This window comes from Callospermophilus lateralis, chromosome 4, assembly GCF_048772815.1.
Source record: "Callospermophilus lateralis isolate mCalLat2 chromosome 4, mCalLat2.hap1, whole genome shotgun sequence".
NCBI classification, from domain to species: Eukaryota; Metazoa; Chordata; class Mammalia; order Rodentia; family Sciuridae; genus Callospermophilus; species Callospermophilus lateralis.
The window spans coordinates 162,115,716-162,140,316 of record NC_135308.1 but is presented as its reverse complement, the minus strand read 5'-3'; the positions used below and the strand labels follow the sequence as shown (position 1 = coordinate 162,140,316).

The following is a 24,601-nucleotide window of genomic DNA, read 5'->3' as shown; positions in this document are numbered from 1 at the left end:
ACAAGGGAGTCATGTTGGATGAAAGGGACATTTGTCTCTTGGATCTAAGGAACGTGTCTTGTTTGCAGTGTACTGAACACCTGGTAAAGAGGAAAAAATCCTATATTCAGCCTGAATCGGAGCAGCAGTAGTGAACTGGCCACGCGACACAGCTCTCCAGAGCACATGCGGAGGGTAGGGGTGAACCCAGCAGAGCTGGCGGGGGCTGGGGAGGTGGCGTGCGAGAGGAGCTGGTGGCCACACAGCTGGCCGTGGCAGTGCCCTCTCCAGGCTCCCTGTCCAGACCAGGAACTGGCCGCAGACCCTGCAGGGCTCTGCTGCTCCATGTGGGCCAACACCGCTTCTGTCTGGCAGTGTTCGTGATCTGGCTTCCAAACCTCATTTACTCTGTGCACATATTCACTCTGAAAGGGAAATAATTACTGCCGAGAAGCCAGTCCAAGAAGTGCTGAATGCTTCAATTTTCTAAAAATATGTATCTCAAAAAAAAAATGTTTTGATTTCTTATCTACCTTCATTTGCTTTCATCTTGGAGGATTAAGTGGGATATGATGTTGCGGTGGCCAGCAGCCGTTGGAAGCGTGGGATTCAGTTCGGTGGACTCCTGTAGGGAGTCCAAAACATCCGCGCTGTTGCTGGACATTGGGGACGGTCACTGCATCCCCTTTGGATCAAGCGCTCCCGTGTCCTGCAGCTGAGTCCACATTAGAGGCCCTCAAGGGAAGGCCACAGGGCATTGGGTGGCTTCAGCTTGAGCACCACTGCCCTGCCTCAGGCCCCTGAATAGTCCCTGAGAATTTCACCTCTCCCAGGTGACTTTCTGTCCCCTGGTACTTTTGTTTCAGGCAGATTCAAGGCACTGTCCTCTCCCACTAGCGCTTAACTGAGTCATGGACAACCACCAGCCAGACAGGGCTTCACCCTGAGTGTGACCCTTCCTCAGCTGGTGAGCGGGGCCTCTCAGACCCCCGACTGAGCTGGCTACAGAACTTAGGGTCAGCCCACCGCAAGTCAGGGGCCAGGCTGTTCATTCTTAGAGCCCGCCACCTTTTAGTCACTAACGATAATGAAGTCAGGGAAGGATTTTCCTGAACTGACAACTGACTCCTAGACTCTCGAAAGTGTTCTGCAAGAAAATCAGCCCTGGCTGGGAGCTGAACAGGGAGCCAAGTCCTTGGCTGCCAGGGGAAGGCCCAGTCTTGTCCCCCCCCTGCCCTCGCCCTCATCTGTCAAGTAGGCTTGATAGCCCTGCAGGGCTGTTGAGAAGATGCACGTCCCGCTGCACCCCACGGGGGCTGTGCTTCTGAACAGTAAAAAGACCAAATCAAAACACAAGGTGTCCGGGGACACTGCCTTGTCCCCCAACCACTGGAACCCTGGCCTGTCCGCCCCTGCCCTCTCCCACTCCTGCCACAGGGCCTTGGCCAGCTCTTCCCTGGACCCCTGGGAAAGCCCTGCCCACAGCCAACCCCGCCTCCTGGTCTTTGCTCAGTGTCCCAGTGAGGCCTCCTGCACTCCCGCCTAGAGTCCCCGCCCACTGGACGCGGGCATCACGGTCCCCTACTGGCTCTTTCTCTTGCCTACCAACCTTGCCACAGTGCCCTTGGGGCTTCTGTCATTGTCCCTGGGCCCCCACTAGAAGGTAAATGCCCCAGGGATTCCTGTTTGACTCTCCCCCAGGGCAGTGCGTGGCGTGTAGAAGGTGCTCCGTGAGCGTTTCCCGAGAGCGAAGGTGTATTTCACGTCTGTAATATCCCTGTAATTTTAAATCCTTGGTTCCGTTTTCAAAGTACCAATTTCAGTAAAAAGACAGGTTGTAATTTCTCCAGTGTAGATTTGCTAATGATGATAAAATGATAATGGGACACATATAATTTTTTCTGGGATACCTTTTAACATAAATATTGCACCGAGCCTGCGAAACACCTTCCAGATCACTCCTCAGAGAAGCCATCAAGCCATTGCCTTAGAGCTTTAAAGAAAGCGTCTCCCTGGCTTTGGAGGGGTCTGAAGCGTGCTCTCTTTCAGGGATAAACTCGAGGACCATTATCAAGACATCAGCAAAGCCCTCGCCACACTGGATAAATCCAAGACCGGCTCCGTCTCCCTCTGCCAGCTGCGGAAAGTGCTGCGAGACTGTGGGTGTCCCCTCAAGGAGGTGGAGCTGAGCAGCCTGCTGAACAGGTTCCTGTCCCCTCGTCATTGTTGTGCCCCTTGTCACTGGGTGCTCGCGGTGGGAGGCCGAGAGCGGGAGAGACTCGGGGACACATGTGCTCCTTCCCCCCAGCAGCGTGACCTCTGCTCTGATTTTGGATTTTATTTTCTCCACGCTGCTCGTGTGCTTCGGGGAGAGTCTTGCAGTTCTGTGAGGCTTGTTCCTAAAAGCTGTGGCCCCTTGGCCCTGCCACGGTCCTCCTCTCCTCACCAGAGTTCCCAACTCCAGGGCTTGTGACTGGTCCCACTTCTAAGGGACATGCTCGTGCCACTTCCTGACTCTGTGCTTGTAGGTGGTGTCTTTGGCCTCCTCCTGGAAGCTGTGGTTGAAGCCTTTTCCCGCATCACCCGCCACCAACCACCCAGTCCCTGGGCCCCTCCATCCCACGGGAAGGCAGAGCTCCCCAGGGCTCCCTGTGCTGTGTGGCGGCACCCAGGTTGGGAGACATCGAAGTGTCCATACTGCTGCAGCCCGCTGACCACTTCTCCTGTCTACACTGCTCTTTCCCTGACGTGCTGATCCTGTTTTCCTACTCACTTCATTTCCTGTGTACTCACTGTGCCTAATTAGGTCCCCAGCTGGCCCGGGTGTGGACTCTCTCCTGTGTTCGCGCCTGCGCGCTGCCAGCTCATCGTCGACGTCTTGAACCGTCCCTTTCATGGTCTGGTTCCGGGACTTTCTTGATGTGTTTGGTTAACGAGCTCCGCTCCTTTGTTCTTCCCAAGCTGCTCCTGATTAGTGCACGCCGAGCCCCTGCGCTCTCCCTATGGTTTTAAGTCTCTCTCTTTTGTTTCCATCTCTCCTCTTGGTTCCACTTCTGGGAGCTGCCTGCTTTACTCCCAGCCCTTCTGTGGAGACTCTCTCCCAGTGGCGCACGGCTGATCCCCGCGTTGGCTTTCGCAGAGTCCCTGCCTTCCCGCACCCTGCTGCTGTGTCTTGTGCTCTGAAACCAGCATAGACTTTAAAAAGTCTCCTTTACCCAAAAGCATCTCCTCAGTGTGACTTTAAAACAGTCCTTCATATTAGACTCTTTCCCCAAAATAGGCTTATTTTAAGAGTGGGCTACTAAAAATCAGATTAGAAGCTCAGCACAGCCAGCAGAAGGGGCTGACCTTGGCCTGGACTCTAGGGGACCCTGGCGGGCCGTGTCTGTGGAGGACACCCAATGTCAGCACCTTTAAAGCCTTTCTTTGGGGCTGGCTGGATTTACCAGAAAACAGAGTTGCCAGACAAAATACAGGATGCCCAGCTGAATCTGAACTTCAAGTGAACAATCAATCAGTGTGTAAGTGTGTCCACGCAGTCCTAGGAAACACTCACACCGAGACACTTTGCCATTTGTTTGCGACTCTATTCCTGGACACACCCTTCAGTTCTTTGTTGTTGCTTGCTAAATCTGGCAAGAGGACCTTGGGTCCCTTGCTGCCAGCACTCGGCGCTGCCTGGGGAGCCACACAGAGGTTTAGTGACAGGTGCTGTGGGCTGAATAATGGCCCAGAGAAACCCGCTGCCGAGGCCAGCAGTCTTCCAAAGGGCACTTCCCGGGTGCAGGGTTCTCGGTGGGTGGGTTTCTGTGTGAACTTCATCTCACCCACTTCCTCTGTTCCCACCTGATCTCTGATGGAGACCCAGAGTCGTCCCGTCTCTGTCCCTCTGTAGGCGACTGCTGTGCTTTTACTTGGGTTTTTGCTGTGTTCTCTGCCCTCTGGCGCCTCTCAAGGGCTTTCTGTCTGACTCTGGGTCTCTGCAGCTGGGTCAGGTGCTGCTTAGTGTCATCCTGCTGAGAAGCATCCTCAGAGCTTCCGGATGACACCTGTGGCTTGGTGTCTGTCATGGACATTGGAAGAGTCTTGGCCATTGTTACTTCCAGTGTGCTTCTGCCCCTTTCTTCCCTCCTGGGTTTCCATGAAGCAGAGCTTTTGAAGTCTCCCCACAGTTCAAGACCTTCTCTCTTGGTGTGGGTTTCCTGGGTTTCCTTCCCATTCTTCTTTCCATTTTATTCCAGTTGGGAGGCTTCTGTGGACACGAATTCCCTCCTCAGCCTTGCCTGGGGACTCCTCCTGATGTGGGGTGGCTGCGGGGCTCTCTCCTCTGTACCCACTGTGGCGATGCCAGAGCTGGGTTGCAGTTCTGTGCCTTCTGACTGGAGCGCCATCTGTTGGTGGGCCAGGCCCTGGGATGCAGCCTGCAGACATGTCTTGTAGCTCTTTAGGTGACACAGGAAGCTGGAAGGTGCCCGAGGGGCTGATTCCCTGTCCTGGGTTGGGAGAAGGTCTGATCAAGTCTCTTCCCTGTTGCAGAGAAGGGTCTGGGCACACTTCCCAACGGTCACTCTTTCCCTCCTTGCCAGAACACCTGGGTTCTCCCTCGGGTCTTCTCCGTGGTGGTCCTGGCGGCCTCCGGGCCACACTCAGCAGCTCCCAGCTCTTCAGGAGAACCCTCACAGTTCCCACCAGCTCACAGCAACAAAAGCTTTGCTCCCACAGAGCTGCCCCTGCTGCGATCCTCAGGATATGACTTCTCTACAGATTTCAGGGTGACTTTTTGCCCTGTGACCGCTGTTTTTCCCTGGACCCAAGAAAAGCCATCAGTGCTCAGCTTGTTCAGCTTCTTCTAGTTGATGGAATGAGAGGGAGACTCTGAGTTCTAATTCGTCCCCATCCCTCCAATCCACATCTTTTTATTTCTTGCTTGCTTTGCTTTCTTTTGCTGGAGTACTTCCTGAAGTAGTTTTCAAAGAAAGGTTGGACAGAAAGCGAATTTTTCTGAGTTCTTATGGTCTAAAACTTTTTAAATGCTTGCTTACACAGGTTCTTAGCTTGTTGGAACCTAGAATCCTAGGGAGAAAATCACTTTCCCTTTAAATTTTGAAGCTGTCATCCAAATGTGTGTGTGTGTGTGTGTGTGTGTGTGTGTAGAAAGGGAGGGCATTTCATCCTCAAATACTCTCATGCTCTCTTCTTCCTCAAGCAGCATCATCTCTTCCCACTGAATCTATTTCCAGCTGAATAAGAATTCATATGAATTCAATGCATGAGCCATGAGGAAATCGCAGTAGATAAATAATTGACTAAATGGTTATAAGAGAGACTTGTTAAAACGTAGTTAGGCTTGATACTTTTATAAACAACCACAAAAGAACTGTGGGATTTCTGTAGTCCACCTTTCAATGGGTGATCAACTTCTTCACGCATTGAGACCTTAATAAGGATCCACTACTTGGTTGCTTGTTCTTTCTCAAAGACCCTTGATGATAAACATCTTGGCTATTGGCAATTACATGGAGATTATTCTTTTCTAGATCCGAAATAGACTTTTCTAAATACTACAGAGGAGATTAGCATATGCATTTGGTTTTATTACTACATTTTAATACCATGCTGGCAATTCATCCTGCTGATGAAATGGCGTTGATTGTCCTCTGCCGCGGTGTCTCCGTCACACGGGCGACCCGATGTGGGCTGCGGGAGGCTGCCATGCAGCTGTGAGCTGGCAGAGCCCGGCTCTTGGCTCGTCTTCTCTGGAAGCCAATCTCTGAGTCGCTGGAAACTTCTCTCTCTAACTTACCAGTGTCCTGAGCTGTCCTGCTCTGACACCTGCACCCCGTACCACTGCAGGACAGTTTGGGCTCTCGGGTACCAATGGCGCCCCAAGAACTTAGGTTACAGAAATGTGAATTCTGAACACAATGGAACTTTATTTTGAATTATTTTACATCTTTAATAAATATGCTCTGTACTTTTAGGGAACCTTTGGGTTCTACCCACCATCTATTCCTTCATAATTTAAAGGTAATTTCCTCAGTGTTGGAGTTGAGGGCACAAGGGAACCTCCATTTCCACCCAGACGTCCTCGTGGAGGCCAACACAGATACAATTTTTATTTGAAAAAATATTAAGCCAGCTAGGCTTTGCAAAAATACCTTTGGAGAGCTTTTGGCTTGACAACTTCATTTCTTGGAAAATAATTTAATGTCTGTTTCATGTGATTCTCTTGTGCTTTCCACTCTCTGACAGATTTCCATTCTCCCCAAATCCCATCGCAATGTCCAAGTCATGGCCCCCTTGGTTACGGCCTTTGCGGCCGGGCACCCCACGTCATTGCACCTGCTGTCTCACTCCCCGGGTCTCAGACCCTGCTGTCAGTCTCGACCCCACGCCCCACACCATCATGGGATTGCGCCGAAATGCCACGTCCCTGTTCAGGCACCTCCCTGGGGCCCAGCTCCTGGGACCAGTCCTCTCCTTCCTGCCATCCACACTCCAAAGCAGTGAGCCCCACTGTCCAGTCTCAGGTCTTCAGAGTGCAGTGGCCTGTGTCCCTACCACCTGGAGTGCCCCTAGCTGTAGTATTTATGTGCCTGTCTAATAACAGAGCTGACTGGCACATGTCCCCACGGGCAGGGAACAGCATCTTGACATGGCTCTGTTCAGCAACTGTTTGTTGAATGAGTGAGTGATAGACTTTAAAAAATTAATATATTCTTTTCTTTGGGGGGTCAAGTTGGGGCATCAGCCAACAGGATAATTCCGTCAATTACCTTGACTTCTTGAGAGCGCTGGAGAAGAGCCAGCTGGGCAGTCCGCAGTCCAGAGACCAAGAAGGAAGCCTGCCCATCAACTTCTCCACGCTGAACCCAGAGGAGATCATCAAGAACATCCAGCAGGCCGTGGAGTCTGCGCACCCGACTCTGCTCCAGGTAGGCCAGCTGCGAGTCGGCGTGGAAGCTGGGCTCCACCACAGCCCCAGTCACCACCTGCGGGGCCCCGCCGCCTCGCTCCTGCTCCGGGCGTCCTGTTCATCAGGATCGGATGGCGCATTTGAGCCAGTGCTCAACCCCTTCTCACTCCGTAAAATCCTGCCCGACTCAGCCCCTGGAGCGCTGTCAGGGCCAGTCCCCCGTGCTCAGCCAGTGCTGGGGTGGGTGGGGTCAGGAGAAGGCAGAAGGTAGAGCAGGCCCATGGGACCCGCCAGTTCTCAGTGTGGCCAGGCACTGGGCCCACAAAGATGAGGGACACAAGGTGGCTGTGCCACCCCGACCTCGTGGTGAAGGCGGCCAGCAGGGAGAGGGGGAGGGTCAGCTGAGGGTCAGCCCAGGGATTGGCTTTATGTTGGTGTGGCGCGGGCTGTGACCCGTGCTGGTGTCCCCAGGCTCCGGGCGAGGCGGGTGGTCCACAGGTGAGTTTTCTCCTGCAGCAGCCGCCAGGAGAGAAAGCACCATGTGCATGAAATGAGGCAGCACATGCAGAGGGTCCCACAGGAAGCCGGCCCCCCCAGATGCCCACAGGCCAACCGGAACTAGCCATCAGGTCAAAACTTCAGGGCCCCGGTGACCTAGCCCCCCACATGAAAGGCCCCCAGACATTGCAGAGCCCTGACTCCACACCACGGGAGGTCAGCGTGGCCCCGGGAAGGAGCCTCCGTGGCTCTGCAGACAGCCACGGTCCTTCCCCAGGAGCTCTCACGGACCGGCAACCCTGGTGAGATTCTGAGTCTTTTCTCTTGGAGCCTTGGACGCTAGGGCTGACGATTCTGTTGGACAGGAGGGAAGTTGACGCTCAAGATGAAAACTTGCCAAGGTCACGTAGGGAATTGATTTAGGAACTGGCTGTTGGGTAGAGAGAGAAAGGGAATCGGCCCGGCCCTTCTTTTCCAAGACCAAGAGGTATGAGGAATTGAAGTGCTGAAGATCTGTAACTGATTTGTTAGGAGGATCAGCTCTAGTGGGCTGGGTCTTGAAGGAGCCCAGGCCGAGAGCCGCTGGTGTTGTGAGCTGTCCATGGACAGCCAGTGCGGTGCGAGGCCCAGGGAATGCTCGCTCTCCACTCTCGAGGCCTGAACTTTGTGTGTGAGTGAATCCGATCCCTCTTTTCTCAGGGTGGGTGGGAAAGTGGGCGCTGGAGTCCAGGGAGAGGGGCTGACGGGCTTCTCACACTGAGGTCCGTGGATGGGGAGAGGAGCAGCTTGGGAAAAGCCGGTGGACTTGGCCTGCGTCCTGGAGAGAAGCAGGGTCAGCACCTGGGGGTCTCCCGTGGGCAAGTAGCTGTATCTTTGATGATTGTCTAGAGAAAAATCAGTGTGAGCAGGTCGTGGGCCAGAAGAGAGCCCAGGACCACACCTGCTGCCAGAGGCCTCCCTGCCCAGTGGCCACCTGGAAAGCCTGTGGTCAGCAATCCAGGCAGCATGGCCCTACGTGGCCAGCCGGGTCTGGACGTCCTCCTGGAGGCTGTGCGTCCCCTGCGGCCTGATGTCAGCACACTGTTCCCATTTTCAAAAGTATCGTGCAGGTCAGAGAACCCCAGTTCAGATGGCTGTCCCTTCTAATCTCAAGTGCCACCCCTTGACTCAGTCAGGTGCTTCTCACCCTGAGGTCTGGGGAACCTGTGGGAGGAGCTGGGTGCTTGTTTGTGGGAAATGCGTCTTCTGCAATGAGGTGCTGGGCCAGGGCCAGATGCCCTGGCCGAGAACATGGAGGTGGGTTGGAGGGAGACAGGGCCAGGGAGGGCCATGCCGACGCCGGCCCAGGATGCCATCAGAGAGGTGGCAGGTGTGTGTGTGTGTGTGTGTGTGCGCGCGCGCACGTCTTGTTTGTGGAGTGACTTAACAGTGCCTTCTAGCCACCACGGCCTTCTGACACCTCCTCCCTGCGGCTTGGAGGCAGGGCTGACCGCAGGCCCAAGGAGGCTGGGATGGTGGGCCCCATGCTGTCCTCTAAGGTCCTCGCAGCACCAAGCACTTGGTTTGCAGTGTCTATTTCTATGGTCATTATCCTCAGCATGTGCTGGGAGCCACCACGGGCAGCAGTGAGGCCACCCCGAGTGCAGGCCACTTTTATAGGGAAGAAGGTGAAGTGCAGGGAGGCCACGCCCGGAAGGTGGGCAGCAGAGCCCAGTTCAAGGCCGACCCCTGACTCCAGGGCCAGGGCCCCCTACACTGCTGCCTGTTCACGTCACTGCAGCCAGAGGGAACGTTGAAGCTCTGGGTCATCCTCTGCCGTGGCTTTGGCCACACCTGACCACATCCAGGGTGTGCCTAATGAGCCCAGAATGAAAACCAACCACAAGAGGATTTGGTTGAGGTCTACAGGCACATTAAATTTCTTACTTAAAAAAAAAATCTTAATCTACCACTTGATACAGATTTCCAAGTGCAATAAAAATGAATGATTTTATTTCGACAGATGGAAAAAAAATGTGCTTTCTTTTTATAGCACATTTTTGCACCTCTCAGTGTGACTACGGCACTGCTGGATTTGCAGTGGGTCCTCAGCCCCTCAGCATAGGCTCAGGCGGTGCCATCTTCTAGGGATGCGAGGCCCCTAAGCCTCTGGCCCAGGCTCGGGCCAGGAGAGCAGTCTCAGTGTGAAAGCCCGGCTGGGGACAGGTTTGGTGGGGAGGGACCCATCACCCTCCCCCAAGGTGTTCCCCAAGTCCGACGTCTGCCTGAGCCCTGCCTGATGCCCTGCACCTTCCCCTGCTATTTATGCTTAGAGGAGCTAGAATTTAATGGTCGAGGGACCCTGAACAAGTCACTCTAGGATCCGGGTCCCTGACACCTGTTCCTGTGTATGTGCGGCTGCTCTGGGTGTAAAATGGAGTCCACGAGGCTGAGGAGCAGTTCCAACAGGTTTCAGGGGCCTGGACCAGGATTCCCCTGCCCCTTCTTCCTCCCAATGTGAACAGCAGTAAGAGCTGATTAGGTGACTCTCCCCTGGGCCTCAGGAGCCCTCCGTCCACGGTGGAGAGTCGCTCTCATGCCATGGGCTCATCTGCGTTCAGCAGGGACAGGCTGAGGGTGGTTCCCTGATGTGGCGCTTCAGGCAGCTCTTGTCATCAGACTCTTCTCTGCTCTTTCAGGCGTTTTCTGCCCTGGATAAAGAGGACACCGGTTTCGTAAATGCCACGGAATTTGGGCAAGTCCTTAAGGACATCTGCTGCCAACTATCGGACAATCAGTACCATTATTTTTTGAGGAAACTAAGAATTCATCTAGTGCCCTACATAAATTGGAAATATTTTCTAGAGAACTTCAGCTCTTTCCTAGAGGAGGTAAGTTGTCTGCAATACATAAGTGTCTTTTTATGAAAATGAACTGAAATTAGTTTTTACAAAATGGGTAATTGATTAAAACCACATCAGATAAATTGGCAATCACCTCATGTAATTAGCTCATTCTAAATGAAGAATTGGTGTGAATTCTACATAGAGTATTAGAAGGTGAATATGTATCTTCTACTTTCCTGCAAAGTTTTATTTATTTTATTTTCAAAAAAATCTTGGGAGCTTGTTTTTGTCAGGTTGTTTTAGAGTTCTAAGGAATCTTAGGTCCTAGAAGATGATCCGGTGTCCAGAGAAGCAGGCCTGCGGTGGTCCCGGCCCTGGGCTGTGTCCTGGTGAACAGGGAGGCAGAGGTGAATGTGGAGGTAGGGGTTCTGACAGGCAACAGGAGGAGAGGCCCTGGGAAGGGCGGTGAGGGCATCCTCTAGGATCCGAGTCCCTGACACCTGTTCCTGTGTACGTGCGGCCGCTCTGGGTGCCATTGGTAATGGGGTGGCCGTGCTCAGCTTCCCTGAGGCCTCCACAGCTCCCAGTGTGTGAGCGTTGACGAGTGCCCTGGCCTGCTGGGCCCTGCGAGCCAGATGTTCCGACTCTGGTGCCAATCTGGTGGTTGGTAGGGGCAAGTGATTTTGCAGGTGTCGGCCGTCTGGGTTTCACCGTCCACAAGTACCGGGGAAGTTCCCAGTCCTCTGTTGCCGCTTGAGTTTCAAATACCTTCTCCTGTCTGGCCTGCGCCTGCTCCTTCAATATCGTGACTGCGCTTTTCAATGACTGCACTGTTGTGATTTAAAACATTAATTGTGGAAATTTGAGGAAATATACAAAAGAAGGCAGCCTGGAGCCCGCAGTGGTGGCTGGTGAGAGCCACCTCAGCCCCTTAGGGAGCTGCTGCAGGGCTCTGGCCCTCGGGCGCCTCTCCACACAGGGGACAGAGCAGAGCAGATGGCTCCAGGAGTCCACCACCACGTGGCCTCCATGGCAGGGACGAGGCAGGGCTCGGCTGTGGGGCTGAGTTCTGTTCTACGTGACTCACAGCCTTGGAGATGACTTTTCAATTTTCAATACGCTCTTCAGAGTGGAGATGACAATATACTTGGGTACCTTGTTGTTTTTTATTTTTTTCACTTAACATTGAACTGTACTATGTCACTTAGAGACTTTCCAAACACCAGTTAAAATGTCTGAACCAGCCCACTGACTCCCTGACTTTTAAGCCTTTTGACTTTCCCGAGCTCGGCCACGTCATCTACTCTGCAGTGAGCGCCATGTGCAAATCTGCATCCATTCTTTCTTGGAAAGAATCCAAGAAATAAAAATAGCTGGGGTCAGAAGACAGGGATATTTTTATTGATCTTGAAAGCGGCCCCTTGTATGTGTTTTTAAATAGTTTATATATTCTTTTGGATTGAGTCATATGAACTCACCATTTTTAAAGTCATGAATGACTGAACGTTGACTGAGTCAGGTGGCTTCGGCTGGTGTTGGAGGGTCGTGGATACCTCTCGCACACTGTTTGGAATATACTGATAATTCTGAAGAAAAGACTGAAACACCCTGGGAACACCTGCCATCCCCTCCTGATGCCCGCCCGCTCCACCCTTTCCTGAACGGATGCCCTCTGGGAGGATGAGGGACACCTGGGTGTGCTATGGAGTTTGGGGATTCCTGGGGCTTTTCTGGATTCTTGCAACTATTTTATTGACAAATATTTCTCAGCCTCTGCCCAGGCAGATATTTATTGAATCGCTTTGAGAGATTTAAGAACAGGCCACTTGACACCCGCGGCCCCAGCCTGCTCCCCAAAGCCCGCACTGTGGCTGCTGCTGGCTGCTCCTGTCTCCTGCCTGCCCCAGCCTCCCCTGGGGCTTCCCTGGCACTTCCCTGGTGCGTGCTGGTGCAGAGGGAGGTGCGGCTTCCTCCCCTCTCCGCTGCCCTGGCCTGCTCAGTGCCTTCGGGGGGGCCCCCCCCCTGCATTCTCCACTCTGTGCCCCTCCCTCCACAGGGGCTTGGCGTGGGCATGCGCCCTTTCACTGTGTCACCTCCTTCACTGTTGGTTGGCCCGTGTCTCCGTGGGCCCATGTGTCCCAAGCACTGAGCAGACGCCAGGTTCAGCAGGAGCACATGGAGGCAGTCCCTGCCTCCCAGGGCCTTCGTCATGGCCAGGAAGACAGGGTAGGTCACAGGGCAGGTTCCAGCATGTTCCACGTGAAGCAGAGGAGGAGCAGGCCAGGGAGCCCAGGGCCCTCTCCAGGACATGCAGAGGAGAGATGGGGTCCCTGCCAGATCGGGGCACCAGCGGGTTGGAGAAGTGGAGCCTGTGGTGGGGCTGCGGTGAGGCCGCTGAAGGGAGGTCAGCAGGGGACACTGTCAGAAGAGGTGGGCCAGGCAGCCGGTGGCTTGGGTCCTTGGCTTTAACCAAGTCACACAGGGCTGGCCTTGTCTGCTTGGGCTGCTGTGAAGGACCTGCTCATTCCTGCTCACACCCTCACACAGGAGTCATGGCGCGAACCTCCCTAAAGCTGCCTGGGACCAGTGCGCCCCATGGCGGGTCCCACGGATTGCCCTCACCTTCGCCTGCTGGTGAGGTGCCAAGAAGCAGGGCTGACTGCAAAGGAGTGGCGGTGTGCATCGCGGTGGAGCAGCTGCAGAGATGGCCTCGTCCTTGAGGCCTTCAGGGCCACCACGGGAGCCACAGAGCAGCCTCCTGATGCGTGGCCTGCAGGGTGTGCTCAGAGCTCTGGGCCAACTGTTCCAGTGTCTGCGACCAGCTCAGGAGGGCAAGGACACCTTGCTGAGAAGGTCACCTGAGCCCAGGAGGTCAGAAGGTGTGCAGTCACCAGGAAAGGGCTGCCTACATGGGGACGCCTGGGCTGGGAGGACAGTGAGACCCCCACAGGAGTGACCACGAGTTCTGTCATAGCAAGTAACAGAGTACCTGAGGCTTCCTTTGTCCTGTTGATCTGCCATTAGGCACAGGTGGTGGTGGCAGGGCGTCGGTGCCTTGCTCTGGGCCAAGCGCTGTCGCCTCCTGCTCTGGGAGTGGGTGGGTGGGGCTGGGGACAGCACACCACCCCAAAGCTCCTCCAGTCTCGTCCTGGGGCTTGGTTAACAGGAGGGAAGAGAAGTGACAACGGAGTCCTTGGTGCCTCTTCCCCGAACTCATTAAATATGATCCCAGTCTTCCCTTCCCTCGAGGGACACAGAGGAGGCGAGTAATTAAAAAGAGATTACCAAAATGTAATTAAGGCAGCCAGTGCCCCCTCACAAAGGAGTTCACAGAGAATAATCCCCAGCCAGACCGACTGCGCTCCTGGAGAGGAAGAAGGGGATCTGTACTGCAGGCTTCAGGGGAGACCTGGAGGAAATGGAAGCAGGCGGAGAGAAGAAAACAGTCACACCTGCTCACAATCAACTTCTAAAGCTGAGTGTAGCTCTAAATCTGTCCTCAACACGTGGGGCAGTGCCACGCCCCTCCCCTGTCAGGGCCTGCCATGCGCCTCACCTGCTCCTTCTGCCTTGAGGCCACTTGAGGCAGGTAGCACTTTTCAAGGTTCAGGGCCTGGGGCGCTGCCCAGCATGGACCACCCCACCCTGGGGTGCAGGATCTGTCTGTGGACAGAGCCCGGAGCCTTCCTGTGTCCCCGGCCTCCTGGCTGTTCCTGCACACGCACTCCATAGAGCAGCCCTGGGCACAGAGGCCTGTGGCACTCCAGAGAGCAGCCCTGGGCACAGAGGCCTGTGCGGGTGAGAAGGCAGAGGCAGCGGCAGCCCCTTTCAGAGAGGAGCCAGCCCTGGGCCCTTCCCACCGGGAACCTCACACCTTGATTCAGGATGAGAAAACTGGCCGCAGTAGGAAGGGAGAGATGGACGCTAACACGGGCCTGGCCCCAGCGGCTTGTCAGAAAGAAAACGGGCCAGGCTGGCTGAGCCGGGAGCCTCTTCATGAGACGCCCACAGTCCACGGCCGGCTCCCCACCCTCCTGGAAAAGCATTTCACATTCCAATTCTTTGTACAAAATACAGAGTATCACCTCGTTTTTAGAAAATCGTTCCTGTTTAACATTCCTTTTAAACCTTAAAGTGCAATTTCAGTATCTTCCATGAATATAAAAATAATGCTCAGAGCAGAAATAGAAATTTTAAAAGACATAGTAAAAACCCATATGAAATCTTGCTACTTTATTACCATGGAAATAATGGAATTTTTTTAAACAAAACACATGCTTATTCAATACAGAGTAATTATTTTGTCACATTTTAGCAAGCAGAGAGCCAATGAGACCTTCTCTTGCTCTGTTTATAATGTACACATGATCTTAGAGCCATTCACTTGTGTGTTAAATAACTCGAGATGAGTTTCTTTCCGAGAGAACATGAGAGTGTAGTTTTCAGCTGAAGAGACTGTGAAGCATGTAAAAATGTCGGCAATCTTGTGTGGCATGATTGCCAGGTCAGATGCTGTCCCTGCTAGTTGCCACGTTGGGTCAGGGTCGCGTTAACTGACCTTGGCTTTACTGTAGCCAAGTGCGCCCACGTGTGTTTAATGACTGCGACAGAGAAAGGGGAGGTGTGCTCGTGGCATGCAGTGCCCACTTCCTGTGGACTCTCGAAGCTGGGCAGCTTGCGAGGGTGACTCAGGCCAGCCTGGATGCTGGAGTGGCCTCGTGCTGGGGCAGGGCCGCGGCTGCTGGCACTGCACCTAACACAGGCAGCAGACGCACCACCTCGGTCCCCTCAGTCCCGGGTGTTACCAGCGGCCCACCCTCGGAAAGAAGCCAGGGACAGCGTGTGCTCACCTCTCGCCCTCAGGCCCAGCCCGCCAAGGGGAGGGGCACCCCAGCCCAGGAGGCCGCTGCCTCCTCTGAGCACCAGCACTACATTGCCCTGGTGCTACCCAGGTGCCACCGTGCCCGGATCTCCTGCTTGAAGCAAGCTGGGGTGACCAGATGACACTGACATGGAAAGCTGCGGCTGGTGGGGCCACCTGCTGAAGGGACTTTTCCAGCACAGTGTGGAGGCCGCATGGCCACAGCAGCTCCTCAGAGCCCCACCACGACCAGAAGCCTCTTTTGGGGAAGGGGGACATGCCCCTTCCAACCTCAGTTTCCAGCAGAGTGGACAGTCTAGGGACTGAGCACCTGCTCGGCTCCAGCGGCTGCCAATGGAGCTCTGCTAGAAGCAGGGCAGGGTGACCACCAAAGGTGGCTTGTTTTCTGATGCCTCTGTGGAAAGGTGAAAGTGGACACTCCAAGCTTGCACCAGCAAGGCTTGACCCCGTGCAGGCTGCTCACAGTCCCTGTGGCCCCTGGAGAGGCCTCTTGCAAACCCAGACATTGTCGGCCGAAGCCGGCTCTGCAGGAGCGCTGCTGTCTGCGAGGCCCAGAGAGAGGACACCATGCCCGCCCTGGATTTCCAGTCAAGCAGTCAGTTCAGGTGGTCAAATTTTCTCAGCCCCTGCATTCCCGGCAGAGTCGGGGTCTGCTCACCTTTATGACCCCCTCAGACAACGCAGCTGCTGCAGGTGCTCAGCCAGGCTCCCGGGCGCCGGCTGTGTGGTTCCTGCAGTCCCCGCCACAGCGCCGCTCTCCCCAGGCCTCTGGATGTGCTGTCACCAGCCCTCCCTCCTGGGACTGTGTTGGGACTCCTGATTCCCAGCCTCAGCGGGACGCTGTGTGATCTGGTAAATGGACTGTGGCACCCGCAGCCCTGGCAGGCTCCCCATGGTTCTGTCCCTCCAGAGCCACAACAGCAGCTTCTGGGTAGATTGGCAGCAGACGGAGTTGCACCAGCGGCTCTGCCAGGTCGGGCCCTGTCGGCGCAGCAGCAGTGGCCGTGCACTGCCTCCTGCTGTCCCATGGCTGCTCAGGCTCTGGCTAAGGTGCTGGGGGAACCTCAGCACTCAGAAAACAGGTGTGAGAAGCAGAGGCAGGCAGCAGGCCAGACCCTGGGCCCAGGCTCCTGCCAGACAGTGGCCTCACTCACTGCTCCCTCAGGACGGCCTGTGGCCCTTCGTGAACTAACCAGAAAGTTCCATCTCTAGACTAGTACTTGAAGGAGCGAGTCGACCTTGTGACTGCACCTGGCAGATTGCTGCCATCCTCTTGTCACCACATCAGACATCGTCACAGTGAGGGCTGATGGACTTGGGAGGTGCTACGAACAGCTACTGCTGCAGGCATTCTCCTCATCCTCACGATGGTCCTGCAAGCCAAGGCTGCTATCCGTCACCAGCCCTGCTTTACAGAGGAGGAAACAGAGGTTCAGAGAGGCACAGCATTCTTCCCGGTCACCTGGCTAGGAATGCCGGAGCTGGGATTAGGGCCTCGGCCAGTGCTGGCCGAGGCCCTCGGCCTCCTTCCTGTGGGCTCAGAGCTGGCTCAGTGTTCACGGTTTTTTACATTTGGTGAGCTAATGTGCAGAGGGCTTTGCAGAGTCCCTAGGAGCCAATGGCGAGTGTTTGCAGTCTTTTTATTTTGTATTCCGCCCTGCTCCAGAGGCTGCATGTTTAATGCTGAGTAATGATGTGATTAAATGGTGTAGAATTTATTTGGGTGGAGAAATTTATTTTAACAGTTTTACAAATGGCTTCACCCATGAGTTTATTGAATCATTAAAGGGTCGAGGGGTGGCTTCAGGGTTTCCTTGAAGCTCTCTGCACTTCATGGCAATTGCATGCTACCAGAGGATTTGTGAGGTGGGTGTTTGCAAAGGTCTTGGCACAGATCCTTTGTGAACGTCAAGCAGAAGGTTGGAGGTGAGTCGAGGAGCTGGGGGCAGGGAGAGGAGGAGGAGGAGGCGCTGCTGCCTCTGCACTGGGGACAGCCAGCAGGAGCAGCTTTCTGAGGAGCTCTGGAGCCAGGCAGGGGGAAGGGGAGCCTGGGTGGGGGAATGGCATGTGCAGTGCCGGGAGGTTGGGAGGCAGCACTTGGGGCATGGCCAGGGCACAGGGGACGTGAGGGAGGCCCATGGCCAGAGTCTTGTGAGGAGGCTGTGGGCAGGGCTGGAGGGCGGGAGGGCTGGAAGGCTGATCTGCCTCTCCCTGCTTCCCTGGCTGGGGAGGAGGGACATCTCAGTGTGTCGTCTTCTGCAGGGCAGAGGGTCTGGTCCGCCACTCACTGTGCTGTTGGTACTGTCTCGGGTGGTGCCTGGCACCCAGTGGCCGCGTGGGTGTCCCTGAGTTACTGGGTTCCTGTTCTAGGTAGGCTCCCGTGTTCTCATGTGTGGTGGGCCACAGGCTGGAGGCAGGCAAGAGAGCTCGGCTTTGGAACAGGGCGCCCCAAGCTCCACCCGCCAGCAGGGCTGTCCCGGGAACCAGTCCCACTGATTGGGTATAAAATACGGGTCCACAGCTGCCCCCGGTGATGTGGGGATTAGAGAAGAATCTATGCCCATCAGCATCACTGAAGTGACTGGACTTCCAAGAACGTTCTAGACTCCACATGGCCCCACTCGTTGTACAGATGGAGGTCCCAGGCCTAGGCCGCGTGGTGCCCAGGACACCTGGAGTGGCACCTGGGATTCTGGGGTCAGAGCCTCACCTGAGCAAACCATGTGCCGGATTATGGACGCTCACCCAGAACTTACTCTGGGTGCACGTGCGGGGCCTGGGCTGCTACTGTCCACCTCCGGATCTCAGATCCAGGCCAAGCAGTCAGCTCCCACCCAGGCTCCCCCTGGATTTCCATCTGGATTTTTAAATGTTTTATCTTTTTTTTTCCTTTGACAGGGAGTTTTGCTGATGTTATTTTTAGCATTCGGTTTATTCAGTGTAAATACAAATGAAGATACAGTACAATTAATTTCTTTTCTAATCAAAATATTTGATCAAATGAAGCAATTTTTCAATTCTTAGAAGTAATTATACCATTCTTTAAGAGGAGAGCAGGAATTCTTTACTGAATATTTCTAATTAGTATTTTTTGCTACCTGCTGTGTTCCTGTTATGTATGAAGTTTCAGGATTATTTTCCTCCTATAAGATATCATGGAAAGAAACTATATAATTGTCTTCCTAAGTATTCAGAACAAAACTTATTATATGAAGCATGCAGCCAGTGAGCTACTAATCACCACCATAATAATTATATTCGAGTACAGATACGTGTCTCTAATCTGACAGCTGGCATGGACCTTTCAAAGCCACTTTGTACTAACTTGGGGCTCAGGCAACGGCTGTCTTAGAAATCCACAAAGGTATCACAAAACACCTTTGGAGCGGGCTCATGGTCAAGGAACACTGAGGTCTAACCGCGTTCTGTGCTACGTGCTAAATGGCCACTTTTTTCCCATATTCTAAGCTCACCCCCTTTCATTGCTTGTCATTAGAAATTCAGAACCTACCAGGACCTATTGCCAAGGAACCAGCAACTGCTAACGGAAGACACAAAGTGTCTACCTGGGCTTGGCCTCCACCTCTGTGGGTGGCTGAGCTGGCCTGGGCCCAGATCTGGGGGCAGGGCTGGGGCATCTCTGCTCCATGCCTTTCTCGTCCTCCTCAGACCAGCTCGATTGCCAGGTCATATTCTCAGGGTGGTGGCATCCACGCAAGCCTTTCCCAGTTACGCTCGAGCTGTTTAACTTTTTGATCACATTATATAGACAGATAGTCCCCAACTTAAGATTCTCAACCTTACAAGTGGCGCAAGAGCAACATTCAGTAGAAGTTGTATTTTGGAATTTGAATTTGAATCTTCCCCAGGCTGGCAGCATGTAGCCTGATCCTCTCTTCCATGCTGGGCAGTGGCAGTGACCACAGGCACTGTCAGCCCTGCGACCACCAGAGGAGACCACTGAGTGCATGGTGTGTGGCGGCTAGGCGAGGGTGCTCCGAGGCCAAGGTCGCCAGGTGCGTTTGCAGCTGAGCATGCCTTCGTTTTCAGGCCTTCAGTGGCCCCACTCCCTAACATGCATTGACCAAAGCAGGGCCCGTGGCTGACTCCAAGGCCAAGGGGTAAGGAAGTCTTCTCGCTCTGGAGTGGGAGAAGCCACGATGTCACACGTGGACACAGGGAGAGCTGAAGAAATGGGACCAAGGACATAGGGCACACAGCACCACCTCCTGCTCTGCTGCATGATTTGACAATTCAACCTCCCAGCCCCCGTCGTCCAGAGGTCTCAGGGCGCAGCTGAGTGTGACTTTACCAGTCAACCAAGACTGAGGCTGGACCTAGCTTCTCCACTAGGAGCATCCCGTCCAGAGCTGCCCACCCCGTTCACGGAGCTGTTAAACAGAGCCCAGGAGCTACCAGTGCAGCCTGCCTGGGCTCAGCCAGCCCCACGGGGCTCACCCAGGCCGCCCGCTGGTTCTTGCCCTTAGCTGACCTGCTGGCTCCTGTCCGAGGTTTGGGTGGTGCAGGCGAGCACCCCAGAGATTCCCCACCTCTACAAGTGCCCTGCAGCAGAGCCCCATCCATCCATCTTCATCACAGACACCGGGAGCGCAGCGCCCTCCTGGGGTGGATGTGGCCTGCACATCCCTGTTTCTGCACTGACCCCTGCCTGCCATCCTCTCCAACGGTCTCCATCTTCCAGACAGAGCACTAGGCAGAGAAGAGACGGGCTGACTCAGCAAGCCAGGAGATGGCAGAGCAGGCCCCTGACTGGAGTCTGAGCCCACTGCTCGGCCCTGACACCCTGCTGCCCAGGCCCACAGCAGCCAGTCCAAGGATGCTGTTCCACGGGATGCCACATGGACCCAGCTCTTGCTCCCGCAGCATGACCAAGTCTCAGACCTGGTTTCTCCTGGAGACTCGCCTACAGCACCGTGGCTGGTGATTCGCCCCCAGGCAGTAATGGGCACCAGAAGGCTTCTGTCCTGCTTACCCAGGGTGGACATGGTCGGCCAGGTGCCAGGGCTCAACCCCAGTCTGCCTGACCTCCTGACTCAGGAAAACACTCTGCCACAGCCCCAGCTGCAGCAGCCGCGGGTCTCCCACTGCTCAGACCCCTGCTGCTCGGGCCTTGGGGCTCCCTTGGAGGGGCTCCTTTTTATACCCACTTTAGAGGAAAGGGAGGCCAGCTGGGGTATTTTTCTCCCCGAGGTCCCAAGAAAGAGCTGGGCTGAGCCCTGGGTGAATGGTGGGCTGTCCCACCCTCCAGACCTAGCACCCTCCTCTGGACCCGACTGGCCCTTGGCTGAACTCTTCACGTCTGAGGAGGCCAATGTGGCCACAGTGCTGCAGGACTGAGGCTGCTCTCTCCAGAGCCCAGCCTGCCGCCCCTCACTCCTCACAGGGTGAAGCCCAGGTGATGCTGGAGGACAGCAGTGGCGGAGTTGCAGAGGGCTCTGCCCAGGTGTGAGCAGGCAACGGAGCTGACCAGGAGGGGCCTGGTCAGGGTCAGTGGGGGACAGAGAAGCGTCAGGCTGGGGAGAAGGGGCAGCAGTGGGCTGGCGCAGGCGAGGGGCCCAGGTGGGTTCTGACCCTACACAGGCCTCTGTCGCCCCTCTGACACCTGGGCCTTGGCAGGCAGCCTCAACTCTCAGCACCACAGGCTGGTGTGGCCGGGCTGGGGACTGGGATGTGCTCCCCACGGGACACACACCGCGAGGGCGGGGGGCGGGGGCTGTCCCTGGGCCCAGTCGTCAGCGCAGACTTGCTTCTTCTCCTGTTGTGCCAGCACTATGGGGTACTCACAGAGGGTGGAGACTGCCTTTCCGCAGTGGTGGCCTGTACTTCCTGCACCTCCAGAACGGCCCTTGTCTGCTACCACGAGGTCCCGTGGGCGCTGTGAGGGAGCTCCTTCCACAGTGTGGCTGTCATCTAATCGGGTCAGGCCTGGGGTGCGGAACATTTTTTTGTTTCACATTTTTAAAGTCACCAAAGTGCTTCTCTGTGTCAGATGGAGGCTGCCGGGAGCATGAGGAGTGGGGACAGGGGTCCTTTTCCCAGTGATCCTGGGACCTGGGACCTCCTTCCTTCCCCAATCCTTCCTCCTGCGCCTGTGATCTGTTCTGAGGGGGTTCTTTCCTGCGGAGCTCGGTAACCTTCGAAGGTGTCGTTTGCATCTGAAGATGCTGATGTCTTTTCTGATTAGAAGGGACATTTCTTCTGGTTGCAGAAAGAGCCTTATTTCCCCGTTCAGATGTAAAGATGGCATGCGCAGTGCCAGGGACACAGAAGTGCCAGACCAGGAGCCATCTGCTTCTCCCTGGCAGCTCCTCACTGGAGCGAGGCTGGCAGCGGCTGAGCTGCTTTCTCCAGGCGGTGGGATGGGAGTGCAGGGGCTGCACAGGTTCTGAGCAGAGCACCCTGGGCTGAAGCCCCCGGAGCTGTGCCTCCAGGCCAGCGGGTTCCTGGGACAGCGTGGGGCTGGGTGCTGCGGCTAGGCCCACGGGCCTGGGGACCCTGGGGCAGAGGGTCGCCCCTGAGCTCAAGGTGGTGACAGTGCTGGCCTCGGGTGGGGCTCTCAGCGAGCTTTCTTTGCGACTTTTTTGTTAAGTTGCCGACAGTGAACCTGCAGGATTGGCTTTTGTGGCAGGAGATGCACATCTGACCGGTGGCCACCCCCGGGTGCCCTGCAGACGCAGCCCTGGGGCTTCCCGCGCCCCTCAACAGCTGCCGCTTCTGCTTCTCCCCTGACAGGCCTGTGGCCGTCCCTTCACCTCTCCCCCCTCTTCCTGGCCGGGGCAGGGCAGGGAGGCCTCCGGGTCACGGTGGCCTGAACTCTGGCTATACCTCCCAGTCACAAAAGGGCCGGGTCCCCTCCTCAGAGCACGTGTGGTGGTCCTCGTCCCCACTCCCCTGGGGAACTGCCCACCTCTCTTCACCCAGGGGCCCTCAGCTCCACCTGGGAGAGGCTTGAAGGATCCTTTTCCACCTGGGTCCCCAGGATGGAGCAGGAGCCCTGGATGTCAGGGGATGGTGACTTTGACCGCCAGGTGGTGACCGTGTGCTCATCCTGTGAGGAGTGTGTCTTAGGCAGGGGTGTTGCCCACCCGGGGCTCTGGGACTCGCTCTGTCTGTCGTTCTGGATGAGGCCACACAGGTGAGTGCAGGGGCTTGGGACCAATGTCCAGGACTGCGTGAGGCCCATTGGCTGTCGCTCCTGGACCCACCGGTCCCCACCACAGGCCTCCAGGGCTCACAACCCTCGGGCTCACTTGTGCATTTGCTTGGATCAGTCACTCGGTGACTTGTGACACGATCCCCAGCCTGGGGCCCGTCTAGGAGAACGTGGCCACTGTCTAGTGGAAGACCCCAGGTCATTGCCAATTGCTTGGGTTCTATGAAATTTTAAAATAACCCTGTAAGGATCGCAACCCTGGGCTTCTGTTTACTGCAGAGGACTGAGGGAAGGGGCGTGGGCTGAAGGGAGGGAAGGCGGATGGCGGCAGGAGCCCTTCCTCCTGCCAACACTGAGCTGCTCCGAGGACAGTCTGACACTTTGTTAGAAATGACTCTTGTTTTAATTTCTTCTTTCTCTTTTTAATCCTAACAAGATCGGAGCCTTGTTACAGGCCTGGGCCACTGCCCAGGCAGAGCCGGCCGCGTCCTTCCCTCACTGTGTGCCTGTCGGCCGCGGCCTCTTTCTTTATTCATTCCCTCTCAAGCCCCGAGACCCCACCGTGCCTCCCCCGAGACCCCACGGTGCCAGCCTCTGGCCCAAGCCCCGGGGACTGAGCTGCCATTGAACGACCAGAGCCCTTGCTTTCACAAACTTATTTTCTCTTAAGTCAGAAAGATGACGAAGATGGTGGATCACAGGTCACCAAGTGTGATGAGCGGGGAAGGGGAGTGACAAGTAGGGTCAGGGGAGCAGCACTCAGAAATGCCACCAGTGCCCACAAGAAGTGCAGGCGCCGAGGGGGGCCCTGAGCAGAGTGGGCCAGAGTCGCAGAGGGCAGGCAGAGTCACTCTGGTGATACCTGAAGCCACCTGAATTGATCTGTCTCTTTAGAGGAAGGGGCAGAATGGAAGGGGCAGCTGCTGCAGCCAGGGTTGATGGTGGCCCTGACCAGGAGGTGGGGATGGACCGCGACTTCAGGGCCCCAGACCTGTGGACGGTGTGGGTGGGAGTGAGAAAATGATGTCACAGCTGATCCCAGGCCCAAGCACCTGGAAGGCAGTTTGCTTTGCTTAGTTGGGGACCTTGGGAGGACCATGTTTGAAGCTGGTGGCTCTGGGGAGAATAGAGAACTGACTCTGGACGCTCTGTCTTGCTTAGGCGGGCCACCCTCCCCCAGGTCCCTCGCCCTGGCCACACTGCTCTCGGATTCCTAGGATGCTGTGACAAATAGGCCTTCTTGGGGGGCACTTGCTGCTCCCCTGTCAGCCTCCGCCTTGGGGCGGCTGCTCTTGACACTCTTGCTACATCCCAGCCTGGCTCTGCCGCTCTCATTTCACCAACTTTATGGCAAGTTTTAACCTCTTATGGGTTCAAAATTTTGTTGCTGACCTTTTCTAAAAATGTCACGGCAACTTCCGCATATTTTTCAACGTCAACATTAATATCAATATGTCTAACGAGCTCCCCAAATATCCGTGGAGGTTTTATTCAAATTTTATTAAGCTTATTTTCAACCTGCAACAGCTTTTCTCTTTTGGAATTGAGTCTTTCTATCCGGAACACGACACTCTCTCCATTTATTCCACTCTCATTTTAGTACCTTCACAGTGTGTGTACAGGACTCTTTAGGTCTGGGCCTTTCATCCTGGGTATTCAGCAGCTTTGTCATTAATGTGATTGTAGATTTTTTTTCACAATTCAACTTCTGTCATAGTTACTATTTTTAAAGAATGGTATTGCTTTCTTGTATTCCTAGCTTGAAACTGACCACTTTCCTAAATTGTCTTATTGATATTTTCTAGTTGTAAAATCACCTCCTCAAAAATGAGGGTAAATATTGTTTTCAGCATTTGCTGCTTTGTTTTCTTGGGTCATTTCAGCAGTGGATCTTCTACAAATGTGGTGCAGAAGTGCACAAACCCACCAGGCTGACGTCAGCCCGTCCCCTGCTGTCCTCTGCCATCTTTACCAGGAATGGCTGCCGGGTGCTGTTGGGTGCCTTTGTGCCATCCCTCAACATGTGGCTTCACTGATGTGAGCAACTGAGAGATTTGCTGAGTCTTGATGCATTCTTAGAGTGAACCCCAGCTGGCCTTGGTGAGATTGAGCCCAGGGGTGCTTCGTCACCAAGCTGCATCCCCAGCCCTCTTTAATTTTTGAGGCAGGTTCTCACTAAGTTGCCCAAGCTGGCCTCAAACTTGTGATCCTCTTGCCTCAGCCTCCCGAGTCACTGAGATACAGGTGTGCCCCACCATGCCCAGCTGGAGAATCTTTTTTAAATGTGGTGTTGAATATTCCTAACATTTTGTTTTTGAATTCTTACA

The 24,601-nt window shown here is 55.1% G+C and overlaps 1 protein-coding gene across 1 annotated transcript in view; it reads left to right on the top strand.

The window, feature by feature from the left end:
- Efcab6 (EF-hand calcium binding domain 6) overlaps positions 1 to 24,601 on the top strand; it is a 103,054-nt gene that overhangs the window by 55,593 nt on the left and 22,860 nt on the right. The window contains exons 8-10 of the mRNA XM_077109278.1: positions 2,029 to 2,184; positions 6,719 to 6,914; positions 10,072 to 10,263. Coding sequence (XP_076965393.1) covers positions 2,029 to 2,184; positions 6,719 to 6,914; positions 10,072 to 10,263 — 544 coding nt within the window. The remainder of the gene's footprint in view (positions 1 to 2,028; positions 2,185 to 6,718; positions 6,915 to 10,071; positions 10,264 to 24,601) is intronic.